This window comes from Strongylocentrotus purpuratus, unplaced genomic scaffold (assembly GCF_000002235.5).
Source record: "Strongylocentrotus purpuratus isolate Spur 01 unplaced genomic scaffold, Spur_5.0 spur5_scaffold_14, whole genome shotgun sequence".
NCBI lineage: Eukaryota > Metazoa > Echinodermata > Echinoidea > Camarodonta > Strongylocentrotidae > Strongylocentrotus > Strongylocentrotus purpuratus.
In genome coordinates this window covers 7,053,344-7,070,639 of record NW_022145599.1, presented here as the reverse complement: position 1 = coordinate 7,070,639, position 17,296 = coordinate 7,053,344, and the positions used below count along the sequence as shown (strand labels likewise).

Below are 17,296 nucleotides of genomic sequence, written 5' to 3'. Positions count from 1 at the left end.
AATGCAGCTGTTTCTTTCTTCTGAAATGGATTAAAGGTAAAGACCAGTTTTGGAAACGCCCCCCTCTCAAAAAATGAAATAGAAGCTCTTATTACAAATCATGTAAAAGGATATGTTTTGACTAATACGTGATCTCGGAATTTTGCTGAAAAACCGCCTACTAATTGATATATTTGGTAAATTATTATATCTATTTGGACCTGATAAATATAACGCATGTGTCACGCACGTGTGCGTAGTCCCATATACATCTTTCTGTGTACATTGCTTGTAACTTTACCAAGACTGGGCCAAATTTCTTATCATTTTGATGATTCCAGAACCTTGCAGTACACACCAATACTTATATAGGGCAATTCCACGGTAACGGAAGGACACTCAGACAAGATTTTTGAACTTCAGGTTCATACTAAAAGAACTGTTTTATTAGTATGTATTAAACTATGGGGAACAAAATGTGTTTCAGTCAAGTAGAAAGCTTCATCAACTTCACAAAGTTTGGATAAACACTAATTAACTGGAAAAAACCATGTCCATTTTTATGTCCTTCCGTTACCGAGAAAATTAATATGCACATTCTTAAACTACTTAACTATAATGACAATTTTTTGGGGGAGAATTAAAGGCACTTATATAGGTATTATATCTGTACTGTTTCACATCTTATACTAATAAAACAGTTCTTTTAGTATGAACCTGAAGTTCAAAAATCTTGTCTGAGTGTCCTTCCGTTACCGTGGAATTGCCCTGTACTAGATGATCAACCTTTTCTGATCCATTCCACAACGTTTCTTTCACAATGCAATCGCATGACCATAACTGTTCTTAAGCTTTAATAAACAAATGAGGTGAAAACATAATCTATACCACTTGTCGCACTTTATTAAGTTTTCCTTTGTGTTTTATTTCCTTCATAACTAAAGATCTAAAAAAAAACTGTATAAAAAAGAGAAGCAGAATATTTTGTGGGTGTAAATTGTATACATACATTGTATAATCATCATTTTGTATTCATACAAAATTTAATTGCTCGATTATTTTATTTCATAATCATATTTTAAATTAGACCTGATCTGATTTAAACGGCAGAATATACCATCTCTTGGAAGAATAAATAAGTAAGTGAAAGTATCGAGAGATGTGTGTGTTAACCCAGTCCTACATCTAATGACATCATGACCACAAAGCCCACGATAGCTCCACAAGAAGCAAGGCGGCCATTTCCGCTGTAAAGTAAAGAGAAAAACAAAAGAAATTTCATGAGAGAATGCGAAGAAAAACTGTGGTGTACTATCTCTTGGAAGAATAATAAATAGGTCAAGAGCGTAGTTAGAGATGTGTGTCAATCTAAAGACATCATGCAAGGTAAACATAAAAAACAAAACAATTTAAACAAAAATGATGACCCATAGCTTGAAAAGAGCTAAAACAAGAGAGGTTCCGGTCAAAATAAAGCCTCCAAAAATTTAAAACACCAAATTCAGAGCCTAATATCAGACAATACTCTATAATCTGTCATCTTTGTATGAGGAAGGATGAAAGGAAAGTCAATAAGAGATGGGGTGGTGGTGTGGAAGGGTGTTGGTGGATTGAGAAGGATAAGGAAGATTGAATTTAGGGAGACTGAGCTTTTTTTCCTTCCATTTAGATTGAAGATTGAATGATTTCTTGTAAAATCACTTATCAGGAATTCAACAACATACATGGACTTGAAGTAAATAAGAAGTGTTCAAAAGCCAGTGCAAAAAAAAAAAAAAAATGAAAGTTAGTTAGCCTAGTGACTACTGAAAGATCTAGTCCCCATAGGCTTAATACAGGGATCATCCGGTTTCAGTAGGCAATTATTCAATGCTAATTTCTTTAAGTGCACAGATTTAAACAGGATTTTTTTTTCTTGGAACTTTTCAAATGAAACTAGCTAATCTCCATGAATTAAATGAAACATTTCTTAATCAAATAGAAGGAGGAGGATAAGAAGAAGAAGAAGGAGAGAATTAGGGAATAAGAAGGAAAAGAAGACGGAGAAGAAAGTAAAGAAGACAAAGAAGACGAAGAAGACGAAGAAGACGAAGAAGACAAAGAAGACGGAGACGGAGGAGGAGGAATAGGAGGGGGAGGAGGGGAGGGAGGAGGGGGAGGAGGGGGAGGAGGAGGGGGAGGAGGGAGGAGGAGGAGGAGGAGGGGGAGGGGGAGGGGGAGGAGGGAGGAGGAATAGGAGGGGAGGAGGGGAGGGAGGAGGGGGAGGAGGGGGAGAGGGAGGAGGGGGAGGGGGAGGGGGAGGAGGGAGGAGGAATAGGAGGGGAGGAGGGGAGGGAGGAGGAGGAGGAGGAGGGAGGAGGGAGGAGGAGGGGGAGGGGGAGGGGGAGGAGGGAGGAGGGGGAGGAGGGAGGAGGAGGAGGAGGAGGAGAAGGAGGGGGAGGAGAGAGGAGGAGGGGGATGAAAGGAGGAGAAGGAGGGGGAGGGGAATGAGGAGGAGGGGGAGGAGGAGGAGGAGGAGGAGGAGAAGGAGAAGAAGAAGAAGAAGAAGAAGAAGAAGAAGAAGAAGAAGAAGAAGCATTACCTTGTATGTGCTTCTGGAATGATATCATCCACTACCACATAGATCATGGCACCTGCTGCAAAGGCCAAGGCATAGGGTAAGATAGGTTCAGCTACGGTGACAGCTAGTGCCCCTATGACACCTGCTATAGGCTCTACCATACCACTCAGCTGACCGTACCTGTCAGGGTAGACAAACAAATAAATAAGGGTGTTGAGTTATATGCAATATTGAATTTAAAGTTAAGTCACCAACTTCTACTACTGTACAGTTAAATACTGTACAAATAGAAGGTTTTGCATGCCCGAAACATTCAGGAGTTAATTCTAAATAATACCGTGAAATTGTAGAATCACAACATTTAGCTTTCACAATCTATATACTGTTTCCTACATAAAATGGCTTTCATTAATGATTTGCAAAACTTTCTGGTTTTGCAGTATCTTCAACATTTCCTCAGCACAAGGAAATTCAACATCAACTTTATGCAAAATGTTTCAAGGCATTATGGCATAGATTTGTACCTCAATGTAAAATGATGACAGTGCTCAGATAAAATACAGACTCCAATACAGTATGGCTTTGGGAAGCTGAAACTTCATACAGAAAATGTGCGACTGATATTTTTGTCTGGTAAGAACTAGAAGGATGTTAACTATGTGTTAGATTATATGAGATAACACCCTTCCGGCTAAAACAGGTGACATGGATTGTTCAGCAATTTAGACTACTCATGTTCCCAAAACATTGTAGGGGCTATAATCACATCCCATATATATTATCCAAGAAATGTGAAATTCAGAAAATTACTTAGAAATTTTTTTCATTCATCAAAAAGGATCTAACTCACCAGAAACTTCTCCATATAGAGAACCCTGAACCTCGAAGAGGAAGACTCACAGCAAGGCCTTCTGGGAAATTCTGAATGCCGATGCCAATGGCTAAATTTCTGTAAATATAAAAGACAATGGATGGGAAAAAGAATTAAAGCATTTTTTGTTTTAACCTGTTGAATATTGAAGTCTCTCATTCCCACAGGCTTTCAGGCTCCATTCACTTTATGTAGGAAATTTGATTTGATTTGATTTGATTTGATTTATTTTCCCACTTAAATATCCACAAATTAAATGACATGCAAGGTCGATACGTGCGCTATATAAGAATCCAATATTATAATTATTATTATACAAGTAACAAAATACTGAAAAGTATGTTCGTAATTAAATAAGTTTACAGAGTACATTTAAGTTTGAGAATAAGACAAAATACTTTATATTGCTTGATTTAACTGAGAGGGGAAAAAAGGGAATCTCAGAAAAGCTAGGCTTGTTGAGCGAGATTCCCAGTATAAATTAAATAATGGACTATCAACAACGTGCATCAAATCCTGCACATGTCAGAGACGCGCGAACCCACCCGCCTGCGCCAGATCCCCGGGTCTCCTCCGCCAAGGCCCATTCAGGGTACATCAGTCTGCCGTTGCCAGGTCGAGCAAGCTCAAGGTTTGTTCGACCTAGCAACAAGGAACATGGTTTAATCTAGTTCACGTTATCATTCTACAGTTCAAATATAATTTGACTGTGATAAAAGTGAATTTGCATCTCATTATTAGAAAACTAATATACTTTGTAAATTATCTGAACTATAGTAAAGTGATGTATGATTATCTGAGTCCTTTTTAGTAAAAGAGCACACAGAAATTTAACCCCAATGTAGCAAATATATATGTTGATTGAAGTCCTATCGCATAAAAATTATACAGAGATGAATAGTAGTATGATATTCATATGCAAAGTATGTTCATATATTAAGTGTCCCATTGATAAATATCTAAATGAAAGGTGTCACTTCTAAAAGCTCTGACATTTCACAAAATCAAAGTAATTGATAAAACCACTAGTACTCTTTCATACTGCATAATGCCTTTAATCTAATAACTTGTCTTTGTTGATATATAAGGTCATGTAAAACAAAGATTTCTGGATACCAGTATTAATTCAGGTTTGTATATGTTTATCAAATATACTTAAATTGCTTTCCTTGTGTTTTCATTAAAAAGGATTCTTATAAATCAAAAGTGATTTCTCACCTTGCATTCTCAAATGTGGCTGAGGGTGTTTTTCCTATCGCTCCAAATCCTACACCAACAGCTAAGCCCTCTGAAGAAAAGAAAAAATATCAATAATGAAACAACGATGCAAAAATAATTTCCATTTGGGCTATTTTGACATTTTGATGCCAAGTCTCTTCAAGTGACCATCCTAACTTTGACCACTAAAAGAAAATAATGTTCATTTTTTATATTTTTTGTTACTACCAACCATTAGGGATGATTTTTCATGGGATTTTGAAATCTGAAAGTAAAATCTTGAATGATGTTGTCAACTTGTCAATACTACAATTTGAGATTTTAGAACACAATATTTCATGATTTGGGTCACAAATATGATTATGAAGATCTCTCTTACTGGGTCTGCTGCAAAATATATTCTAATCAGGATCTGACATTTACTCCACCGACAAGTGCTCTGGCTTTATTTTCATCAAAGATATAGGGGTAAGGGTTGCTATATGATTTCAGGTTAGGTTGAGGGCTAGGTTGAGGGTTATGTATAGTGCTGGGGCTGGGTGCAGGGTATAAGTTGGAATTTCAGTTAGTGCATAAAATTGTCTACAGAGAGATTCTTGCAGGGGCATGTGTCGATCATACAACTGGTGGAATTACCTGGAATGTTATGTATGGTTATGACTATAATGAGTAGTAGAATTCACTTCCATCAACCTCTCTCTGCTTTTCTATTCCTCAGAAGACCGGCATCACTAGTCTATAGCAGTTCGTACCAGTCTAAACTTGTTTACTCTAGTACGTACTGGTTCATACGAGCTAGTTTTACATATATATATATATATATATGCTCTAATTACCTGGAATGTTATGTATGGTTATGGCTATGATGAGTAGTAGAATTCTCTTCCATGTAACCAAGCCTCTCTCTGTCGCTCTATCCCTGGGTGACGAGTTTCACTAGTCTATAGCAGTTCATACTAGTCTATACTTGTTTATTCTAGTTCATACTGGTTCATACCAGTTAGTTACATATACATTGTATGCTCTAATTACCTGGAATGTTATGTATGGTTATGGCTATGATGAGTAGTAGAATTCTCTTCCATGTAACCAAGCCTCTCTCTGCCGCTCTATCCCGAGGTGATGCAGGTAGACCGGTATCACCGTTGGAGAACTGGACGGTCACCGACGAGTTGATCCCTGGTTTCCGCCGTTGGGTCACGGTGGACGTATCTACAGTGAAATAGAGAAGAAAATGTATGAACATTGCTGTTGGAACAACAGTAGATACCCAACACCGCAGGCAATCCCAACACTCCATTTGATTCTAGAGCTTGAATAACCCTGACCTTAAAAGGCCGACACCTGTAAACCATTATCCTGATCATGACCTTATAACCTTAATACATTGAATGATGCATGGTGAAGTATCTGCAATCAAGCCCTACTGTCTTTGACCACATGCATGTTTTGATATCAACTCATTCTATATCAAGCAAGAGATAACTTAGACTGTATAATCATATGGAGACTGGGCATTTTTCTCTATTGCTCCTCGTCTGTGGAATTCCCTCCCATCATCTATTCATGAAATTGACAACCTGGACCACTTCAAAGCTTCACTCAAAACTCACGTCTTCCTTCAGACATTTAAATGTTTTTGAAACAGATATATGGCGCCATACAAATGCTGTTCATCATCATCATCATATCGTATATATTTAAAAAAATGTAATTGGCTAAATTTGCATTTTGCCTTCATTAGAACTCTGAATCGTGGTTGAACTTAAGTGAAGCAATATAAGAGAGAAAAATGACAATGCTTCTATTATATATCAATCATTGATCTGATACTAATTGAGTAGCCAACCTGTACAGACTTATGTCTAGTTTGAGCATAACTAAAGGTGAATCAGATAAATGATGTAATACTTAAGTGTGTCTTTGTTCAATACTACATGTATTTCACAATTCAAAGAATTGCAGCAGGATATATTTTCTAAGAAAAAAAAAATTTGAATTTTTCTAGCTGTATTCAAACTAATATACATCTACAGTATATTCATTTACCAGTACTGGTAATACAGTATATGACTCATCAAAGAGTGATCTCTAGATGATAACAGAGCTGCCAACCTTGTGCGACCAAAAAAAGGAATTTTAAGCAACAAAAAATAATTCATTAAAACGAAACTAACAACCACGCGCGACACACTTCCAATGCAGAAATTTCCATTCCTTATTGCATTTTTTTCTCCATATTAGGATATATAGTTTATTTACAAGTAGGTATTTTGTTGTTGTTATTTTGATATTATCGGCATTCATTAATTTGAGAATATCTTTTTCTTCAAGTATGTTTTAACCTTAGTTTTCTATTGAATTTGTGATCAAAATAACATTTTAGGGCAGTTGTTTGACGTGCGGTAAGTAAAAAAATAAATTATTAAAAAAATATTGGGATGAAAAAAACAGGAAAATTCTGGGAATGGTTGGCAGCTCAGTGATGATCATCATAAGCATATTTGGAATAGATCCATCAATCTACCCAATGGGTTTATCTATCTACTTGATTCTGGACATGTACATGTATGTACTTGTAAATATCACTCCAGCAGAACGACGACACCAATATATGTGTTTTATATGATCCTAACATAATTATAAAGTTGATGCATACAGAGAACAAACAGGAAGGAAGTTTGGGCATTTCCTTTTTTTTTCATCAAAGATCTATTCCGTCTAATGCATGAGAGAAGTTTACATTGCATGTAGAATTGGATTGATATCTACTTTTATTGAACCTAGCTTAATGCGGGACTGTACTACTTGTACCTACTTGCATCCTCTATACAGCCAACAAAACCTAAGCGGTACCTGTTGATCCCCCATGGTCCCCTTTTTCTTATGTTAATTAAGAACTAATTTGATGATGAGATAACCACCTGCCAGTGACCATGCAGGGAGGTCTAATCCCTCCCGGCCAAACTAGTGCAGTTAGGCTTTAAAGTTATCTATACATACAAGGAGGAAATAGGCAAGAAGTTTTAGCGTTTCATACTTTTCTACATTTAAGAAATATCCATATCTAAATCCATATCTAACTTTTGTTTTGAACAAGAACAAATTTATACTGCAAGCATGTCATGTCTAAACCTGCCATTACATTGTTAAGAAGATAATGTAAGATCTATACTATGCATTGAGGAGTTGAAAAAAATACATGTGGGAGAGTAACTGGATTGAAAAAGTTCTTGACTGTCATGATGGTACACTACATGCAATATTGATTGATCACCATAAACTTTACACATGCAGATTTGCAAATAAAACATATGTTCAGATTTAATCATAGTCTGTATATTGTCTTCTCTAAGTTGTCTTGCATGTACAGCATCCAATACCAATTTCGGGCTACAGATGTGCAGACCCTCGTGCATGCGGTTGCAACTGGGATCATAATAATAATTTAATAATAATGTATTTATATAGCGCATTTTCCATACATGTTCAAATGCGCTTTACAGTTATATTGTTAACAGAAGAGGTGAGTTTAGAGATTAATTTTTGAAGGTACTGAGAGATTGCTGGTTACAAAGAGATATGGGTAGGTTATTCCACAGTTTGGACGCAGTTGTTCAGGCTCTATCTATCACCAAGTGTGGGTAGCATCTTGGAAGATGGGTGGTTCAGTGTGATGCCTTGAGAGGAGCGAAGGGAGTAGCGGGAAGGTTGCCTGATAGTTATAAGTTGAGATAGGTAGGGAGGAGCCAGACCATGGGTGCATTTGAGGATGAGAAGAAGCATTTTGTATTGTATCCGGGACCTGATGGGTAGCCAGTTCAATTGATGAAGGGCAGGTTTTAATGTGACAGAACTTAAGTGAACCTATGATTTCATGGATATATCAAAAGCAACACACTAGATCCTCCGAAAGAGCCAAAGCTATTCATCATTATCTAATGATGGAAGAAAAAAGCCGTAGTCAGGAAGGTTGCTTGTTTTTATTGGTATACTTAATGCTGCATATGCTTTAGTTTCAGATTGTTCCCAGCCTTTCATGCATATTCATGTAAGTACAAAACTGAATGTACGTGGGTACATGTAATATCAAACTTTCAAATCAAGATTATGGCCTGGACTCGAGGCTAAAAAATCAATTTGAATGTGTAATTCAACTTTCTATCATACTGTATGATATCATATTACCCTAATGATCATCTATTTCATAGAGCAATACTAGTATCAGCACCGTATTACATGCTTTGGGTAGTTGATGATATATTGAAGAATTTAAATCTATACTACAGAATCTACACAGTAATAATATGATTTGCTATTTCATCCTCATATCACTTTCTTCCAGCATTCACTCTCCACCTGATGAATAAAAGAAGGCATTTCCTTTTAGAAGGTAATAAATAATGAGCTATGAGATTTAAATCATGCAATATATGCGAAAAAGTGACCTTTGACCCTGTAGTGGGTCCATGGACCAGGAGTGCAGGCTAGACCTGTTAATCAAACAAGGATAAACTGTCTTTAATTTCAAAAATCTTAATTATCTTTTTGGGTCCTTTCTTCCTGACACCGGCATTGAAGTGTAATCTTTTCATAGCTCCACATTTCAAATTGCTGCATACAATAAGGATTTACTATTAGTTAGATCACTGATTGGACTGTAAAAATATGTAAATGGAATATATGTTATTTTTTCTTCCAGAAACATTGAAAAATCAGAATAGAATTGTTGATTCCTGAAAAAGGCAAACTTTTGTGCCATGATTAAAAAAATAAAACAGAGATAACATTGATTTAATTTGCTTCAAGACCAGCTCAAATGCATTTAGTGCCTACAGTCTACAGATCTTCTCTAATTCAAATAAAAAAATGAAAGGGCATTTTTTTTTTTGTGAACACAAAATAAAGACAAATGGGATTGATAATACACTGGCAAAAAAAGATGCTGGTACATGGTTAACTACTTAACGCTATCTCACATTTTTCTGTTAATAAAGTAACTGTTTGTTCAGCCACAAACATCCTTCTTGCCAGTGACTTAGCTACGCGTGGGAGGAGGGGGGCATGGAGTCATGTGCCCCTTTAAATAATCAAATATTGAAGAAGAAGAAAGAAAAAAACATGAACAAATATAACAGGAGAGTAAAAGGATAAAGAGAAGGGTAAAATGACATAACAGAAAATGATAGCATCCACTCCTGCACCATACTTCTTAACAAAAACCTGGTAAATTTGCATTTCATTTCATAAGTAAGACTGGCGCCTCCTCCCTCCCCCCCCAAAAAAAATGATACCAATGCCCCCTCAATGGCTAGACCCGTGCTACGCCACTGCTTCTCACACTCAGCTAAACCTTACCTGGTGTTTCTTCATCTGCGTTCTGTGCTACTGTAGTAACAGTAAGGTCATCTTCATACTCTGCATGTAGTTTGTTCTCAGATTGTAAAGCCAAGGCAACGTTTGGTGACGAAATCCCCTGAATGAAAGAAGGAAATGCGGAGGTCATAGGTGAATGTAAGTCAAGGACAGCAAGATTTTATTCACATAAACTACATGTATTTTAAAGCCCAATTATGGTGATAATATATTTAGTGTATTCCAACCATTATAAAAGGTTCTCTTTTTTCTCTAGCCTGCTGAATGATATTAGACCTTATATACAAACATAGGAAGATAATCTTTGCTTATATGATTAAAGCTAATATTGCACCTTACAGAAAGCTATCAATGCTTTTCAAGAACTACACTCACAAGCATGGGAAGAAAGACATCTGCAGCGTAAACAAAGAGGGCCCCCAATATAAACCCGATGGCTGCCGGTACAAAAGACCACTTGTTGTATCCGTTGGTCTCTGCTATCTCAATAGCCGGAGCAAGGAGCGACCAGTAGGAGGCAGCTATCATCACCTAGTTGAAAAAATATATGGAAAATTGAATTGAATTGAAATTGACATTAAAAATATGGTCAAAGGATAGACAATTTTATGTTTTGAACGAATTATGTCATGGCTTTCATTAGAAACAAATAAGACTTGACTGGAAAGCCAAGCCATCGTAAAGGATGTTTGAAGAATGTCTTAGAAAGACATTTGAGCTTCAGTCGAGTTCAGTCCATATGAATACATTTCTATATGAGTGTGACATAGTTCCACATATGTTTGAACAGTAATTATTAAATGATTACTAACATTTTTTCTCCAATTGATCTTACAATAGTCAATAAATAACACTATAGTTCATACAATGTCATTTTCATTCTGATCTATCACTTTCTTTAATGTTAAATTGTTTGTTTGACCTACATGTAACAAGATGCTTTCTTTAGAGAAATAAAATGTAATAATATAATAATAAGGAACCCCCGGCCACAAAAAGTCATCCTTCCAACATACATCTTTCTAGCTCATCAAACAAAGACTTAAGCTATCAGTAACAAGATTAATCAATATTCTGGTCTACCTTTTTGATCAATCAAATTTGAGAATAAATATTTGTACTTTCCCCAAGTACACATTCAACATAGCTGGTTAAAGGCCTTTCATGTATAATCTTCACAACTCATATCATCGCAGCTCACAACAGAATTTTCCAGAACTATTACAGAATCTTTGAGAGAGAAAAGAAGAAGCAATCATTCTCACTCATAGACGATGGAATAGTTTGCAATTGAATGTGAATGTAACTCACCCCTGCAGCAAATCCTAAGCTGCCATCAAGAATTTTCCTCTGAAATGATTAGAAATAATGGATATTAGTTAATGCATATGTCATTATCTCTGTTCAGAGAAAGAGGAAAGTAAAAGTAGAATAATTCACATTCATACATGCTGCTTTAATTTGAAACAATTACAAATTTTAACAGATGGCCTGTATATTAGTTGAATTTGTTGACCTTGTAAAAAAATATATTCATAATGTGTTCACTGAAAATGGATAACTTAATATTAGTTTTCCTCATAGCCTTCAAAAGTATGGTAGGACAAAAAAAATAGGTTCAGCATTGTTGGGCTGTAAAACTACAAATGTAATAATTCCAAGGCCCAATACATGAAATTCATCATGTAATATTTACTGAGAAGTTTATAGAACCCACTTAAAAACATAACCAATCACCTATACACATTGTATCTGTTGGAGTATGCATAGCCTTAAAAACATTTAAACTTAGATTTTTCTAATAGATTTACATGTAAGACTTAGGGATTTTCTTTTTCTTTTTCTGAACAATAAGTATTTTCCCAATTATGCCACTAACAACTTTCAGGGACACAGTAGCCTACCAAACACAATTATCAACAATGTAATTGATATTTTGTGGTTTTTCATACTTACTCCATGATTTCACCTATAAAAAATGTGGTTATGCAATTGATATCATAATCCTACATGTACCATTTCAACATGGAATTAAAATCCATACCAGAAAATCTGATCACATGATCCTACCTACTTAGCCTACAACCAATGCCTGCCAATGTGCAAAATAAAATAAACATGTCCTAAAATCTGTACCACTTCCATTAAATATCATTATGGTATCATTAATGATATCAATATGTAGAATTAGTAAGAGAAAAAAATAAAAAACAAAACCAACCAACCAATTTAGCCTACTACAAATGCCATTCAACATGCAATATAAAAATAACAAATCCTCACTTCCATTGAATATTATTATGGTACAATATCATATAAATAATAAATTAATGTGTAGGATAATTACGGTAGTTAAAGCTAGATTTCTATGCAATCAAAACCGGGCTGACCAGATTAAACGTATTTAAAAAAAAAGCAGAAATACAAAGTTGTTAACCAACTAAAGACTCCTAATAAACTGCGATATTGGTTAATTAATTATATTATTATAGTAAAAATTTTCAGTTTCAGTTTTCTTTACGGATAACTGAAGATATGGCATATATATATTCAATACTGAACGAACGCCATCAAAACTATTACCAACAACAACATAAGGATAATTAGTAAGAGAACACAACAAAACAAAACACCCCCACCCCCAGTTAGTAAACAGAACAAAACAAACAACCAGCTTATTTTTAAAGCACTGATGCTATTAAGGGCTTTAATTTGCAATGAACCTGACCGGAGAGGAGAGGATCAATTGATCTTTACAATCTTACCAGTGGGAGATGTGCATGTTAATGAGATGTTGAGCTTTCAATAGATGTGTATGTACCATACTGCACTTGAACTGTTTACATCCCATTCCATTATGCGATCTGCTCAGTGTTTGAATAGGTGTTCAATCACTGTACATGTATGTTTGCTCTTTTTGCATGACTGCATCTCACTTTGCTATACGTGTCCCATACACAGTCTAGAAAGTTCTCTATCAAACATTTTAAATTTCACCACAGCAAGCGCTGGTTACTTTTTTTCTTCAATGTTTTACTTTAAAAAATTAAAATTTCTACATGTATCTGTAACATCATTCCACTTCAATAGTAATAATAATTCAATTTCGATTAAATAACAAAAACTCTGACAATTTAATTCTTAATCGTCACACAATCTATATTTGAGAGAAATGTAGAGGTCTATACTTCTACATTTTAAAGAAATATAGAGTCTAGAGAGTAGAGGTCTATACTTCTTTAGAATGTATTAGATGATTTTAGATCTCTATATTTCTTTAAAAGTTTTTAATACCAAAATCATCTCTGTTTTCCAACACATCCGTCTGAAGTTCTCAAGCGCCATAACCACAAAAACAATAACATAATATTCTTTAATCAAAATGAAATTCTGATTAGGACACTGTCATACAATGCCAATGGGCAACTGACTAGTTAGACAAATTGAATAGAAAAGTAAAGAAAAACTTCAAAAAGACAAAAAGAAAAACTTCAAAAAGTAACATAAATGCCAAAATGGTGCAGAGGCCTCGGGCCCCAAAACCAAGTTGGACCATTCAATTTCAACATGGAAAAAAAAATTGTATTTCACGCATCTTCTTTTTTTTTAAACCGTTTAATTAATCGAACATTGCTACCGGTATTTAATTTTTTTTAAAAGTCATTGATGATCAATTCAAAGCAATAGACCGACTTTACACAGATGTTGACACGTGGGACTACATCCCAACAAATTTCTTACCTTTCCACTTGTAAACACGAACACAAGGGCGGCTCCTGCAGCCGTCAATCCCCAGGTAAACAAAGTACCTAATAGGGCCTGAGTGACTGGATCGTAACCTTGCAACATTTTGATAAATGTTAATCAGATCATTCAAAAATAGTGATTTCCACCTCCTCAGTTCGTACTTTTGCGCGATCAGCTCCAGTCAAGATCACAGCTATCCGTGTCACGTATACGCGCTGGCCTGGCCTGGAGCTAGCTACGATTCGGTCGTTCGTTGGGCCGGGCATGTTGTTGTTGTGTTTTGAGTTATTGGCGATTAGTCAGTGATTTGACTATTGTCGCCAAAATACTTTACGGCACGTGTTATATCTCTCAATTTTGGATTTAAAAAAAAATATATATTTATTTCGTTTTATATTTATCTATCTTTTAAGATAGTATCGTAAAATAATATCGTAAGCAAAACATTCATGGGCTTTGTTAGTGTTTCTTAACAGTACGTGCAGATTATTTGTTATATCACATACACACCATACATAAGATAGCACCTACACAAGCTTCTATATTCAGTAATCTTATCATACCTTTTATCATTGTTGTTACTTTTTCTTGTTTTATTTTCTTAATACATTATGTTATTATATTTTTATTGTACTGAGTGTAATTTAACATATTTATAATATTGTATTATGTTTTACTGTTCTTATTTTATTTTCTTATTACATTATGTTATTTTATACAACACCTACGTGGATCCTTGTCATTTGATTGGACGATTGTTGGTCACATGATATTCAATAGATGGTATATTGCACGGTCGTGCATTTTTGGTTATATGCGCCGTGCATTTTTGGTTATATGCAGACTGCGTATCTCTCTGCTGCATGTGCGCGCGCGTATCCCTGCGTGTATCTGACGCGAAGGCAATCTGCATGTAATTGAGAAGGCTTGACTCGAACTGTAATTTATCTTTAAAAGGAGTAAAGCATAATTTGTTGATTAACGTTCTATTAGGTCTTCTTCGATGTTGTATAAAACAAATAATGAATGTTTTTCATTCGTTTAATAGTGCAAATATTTTCATTCGTTGAAAGATTAACGTTAATTCTATTCAACTCGGCTGACGCCTCGTTGAATAGAATGTTAATCTTTCAACTCATGAACATATTCGCACTATTGAACTCATAACCATTCATTATTTGTATAATATTTTTAATGTACTGAGTGTAATTTAGCATATTATAATATTGTATAATGTTTTACTATTCTTATTTTATTTTCTTATTACATTATGTTATTATATTTTTAATGTACTGAGTGTAATTTAACATATTTATAATATTGTATTATGTTTTACTGTTCTTATTTTATTTTCTTATTACATTATGTTATTATGTTTTTAATGTACTGAGTGTAATTTAGCATATTTATAATATTGTATTATATTTTACTATTCATCAAGGGAGGTATTACTTCCTGATAGGGAAGCGTTTCGTTCTGAGGAAGAACCGTACAATAGCTTTTTGTATATTAGACTCACTCTTTTTTAAGTATTCCATAATTTTTTCCGGTTGGGATTCGTTAATTTCTGTTAAAAACATAGCCCTTTCTATAATATAGTTAGGGCAATGTACTAAAAAATGTTTTACAGTCTCTATTTCACTGGGGCATCTATTACAGAAACCAGTAGCATGAATTCCTAATCTGAGGAGATCCTGGTTAAGTCCAAGGACTCCAAAGCGGAGTCGGTGAATAATTGTTGAATGTTGTCTCTCTAATGAACATATATATGGTTTATTAACATCTTTTTGATATGTTTTCAAATACGAGTTGGTTTTGTTCCACCTTTCTTGCCAAAGGAGTTTGGAACTTGTAGTAATTAAGCTTTTCATTTCTGACATATTTAGATTATTATTGACTTCTATTTTCTTTACTAATGCGGCCTTTGCGTGGAAATCCGCCATCTCGTTCCCTTTTATTCCACAATGTCCAGGTATCCACTCTACATATATATCAACTCCTTTATTCTTTAAGTGAGTAGTCATGGTGAGAATTTCCAGAATAAAAGATTCGTCCTTCTGTTGTTGTAATGCAATAAGTGCACTCAGTGAATCACTAAAAATAACAACCCCCACATAAATGTCTAATTCATCTACCCATCTGAGAGCAAGAATGATGGCAGCCAATTCAGCCCTGTACGAAGAGGTGAAATTTGCTAACCTTTTGCTCCGATGTAAAGAATAGTACACTCTTATTTCCACGGAGTCAAATTTCACTCTAAATGGCGTCAGCTGGGAGTCAACTCTATTCCGAGTTAAAGTGACACGGAAAAGGAGTCATCTTGACTCTGAATTGAGTCAATTCTCAGCTGATGCCACACAATCCGAGTCAAATTGATTCGGAATCCGTGTCACTTTAACTCGGAATCCGTGTCACTTTAACTCGGAATAGAGTTGACTCCCAGCTGACGCCATTTTTGACTCCGTGGAAATAAGAGTGTAAGGGACGTAAAAAGCAGCTGCAGAGGTCCCTCTTTCAGGTACTTTTGATCCATCGGTGTATATATGTAATTGAGTCGCCCATTTAGTATGTATGATTTCCAGGCTGCTTTGTTTTTGTTGTGTAGGATGATCTGTTTTCTTTATTCGAGTACTTAATTCCGTTGACACTGCCGGAGGGTAGAATAACCATGGTGGAAATGGAGAGTAGGTTATCGTTTCTATACGTTTTCCCAGCTTGCTTTGTATTCTATATCCAAAAGGTTTGTTTACGTTTTTCCCCTTCAAGTATTCAAAATGCCAACATGGTTCAATGTTTTTTAACAACGGATGATTCGCCCATCTTTCGATGTTTTGTCTATATTTACTTGAAAGCATTTGTCTTCTTATATCCAAAGGCATTTCCCCCATTTCCACCTGTAGTGATTCTAAGGAGGTTAAGGGCAGCCCACCTGCGCATATCCTCAGTGCTTGGTATTGGACAGAGTCAATGGCTTTTTTGGTGGTAGCAGCTGCACTGTCATACGCCTCACATCCGTAATCAAAAAGAGACCTTATAAGTGCTCTGTACACCATAATAAGTGATTTCGAGGAACTTCCCCAGTTTGTTCCAGTTAGACATCTTAAGATATTTAATTTTCTTTTACTTCTCGTGATTACATTTTCGATATGTGGTTGCCAAGTTAACCTTTTATCAAATATAACCCCTAAAAAGCGATGAGATTTTTCGTACATTAACACATTTCCATTCAGTTCTATATCAGGCGGTACAACGGCATTCCAGCTTTTCGTAAAAAGTACGGGCACTGTTTTGACAGGTGAGAGTCGAAACCCCCACTCTTCAAACCAACGATTTAAAAGATTCAAATATTTCTGTATTTTTTCAGTAATATGTACAATGTTCCTGCCTGATATCCATATTGCGCAGTCATCTGCATACATAGATATTCTTACATCTTGGTCTGTCGGTATATCACCCATCATTATATTATATAAAAGAGGACTTAAAACACTCCCTTGTGGTAACCCGTTATGCGTTTTATAAGTTTTAGATTCTGTATTTCCAAT

At 35.4% G+C, this 17,296-nt stretch overlaps 1 protein-coding gene across 3 annotated transcripts; it reads right to left on the bottom strand.

The window, feature by feature from the left end:
• Positions 1-862: 862 nt before the first annotated feature.
• On the bottom strand, positions 863-13,972 carry LOC589828 (zinc transporter ZIP11). Of its 3 annotated transcripts, XM_030984082.1 has the most exons (11): positions 13,746-13,972; positions 11,316-11,354; positions 10,380-10,535; positions 9,987-10,104; positions 9,077-9,121; positions 5,724-5,840; positions 5,465-5,527; positions 4,629-4,698; positions 3,390-3,488; positions 2,561-2,719; positions 863-1,226 (listed from the first exon to the last, which is right to left on the bottom strand). In XM_030984082.1, exons 1-11 carry the CDS (start codon positions 13,851-13,853, stop codon positions 1,148-1,150), a joined length of 1,053 nt encoding a protein of 350 aa, XP_030839942.1. In that variant the 5' UTR covers positions 13,854-13,972; the 3' UTR covers positions 863-1,147. The 3 variants fall into 3 exon arrangements, with proteins under 3 accessions (XP_030839942.1, XP_030839941.1, XP_030839943.1); XM_030984081.1 differs by lacking the exon at positions 5,465-5,527 and having other exon boundaries at positions 5,661-5,840; XM_030984083.1 differs by lacking the exons at positions 5,465-5,527; positions 9,077-9,121 and having other exon boundaries at positions 5,661-5,840.
• Between the last annotated feature and the right edge of the window lie 3,324 nt (positions 13,973-17,296).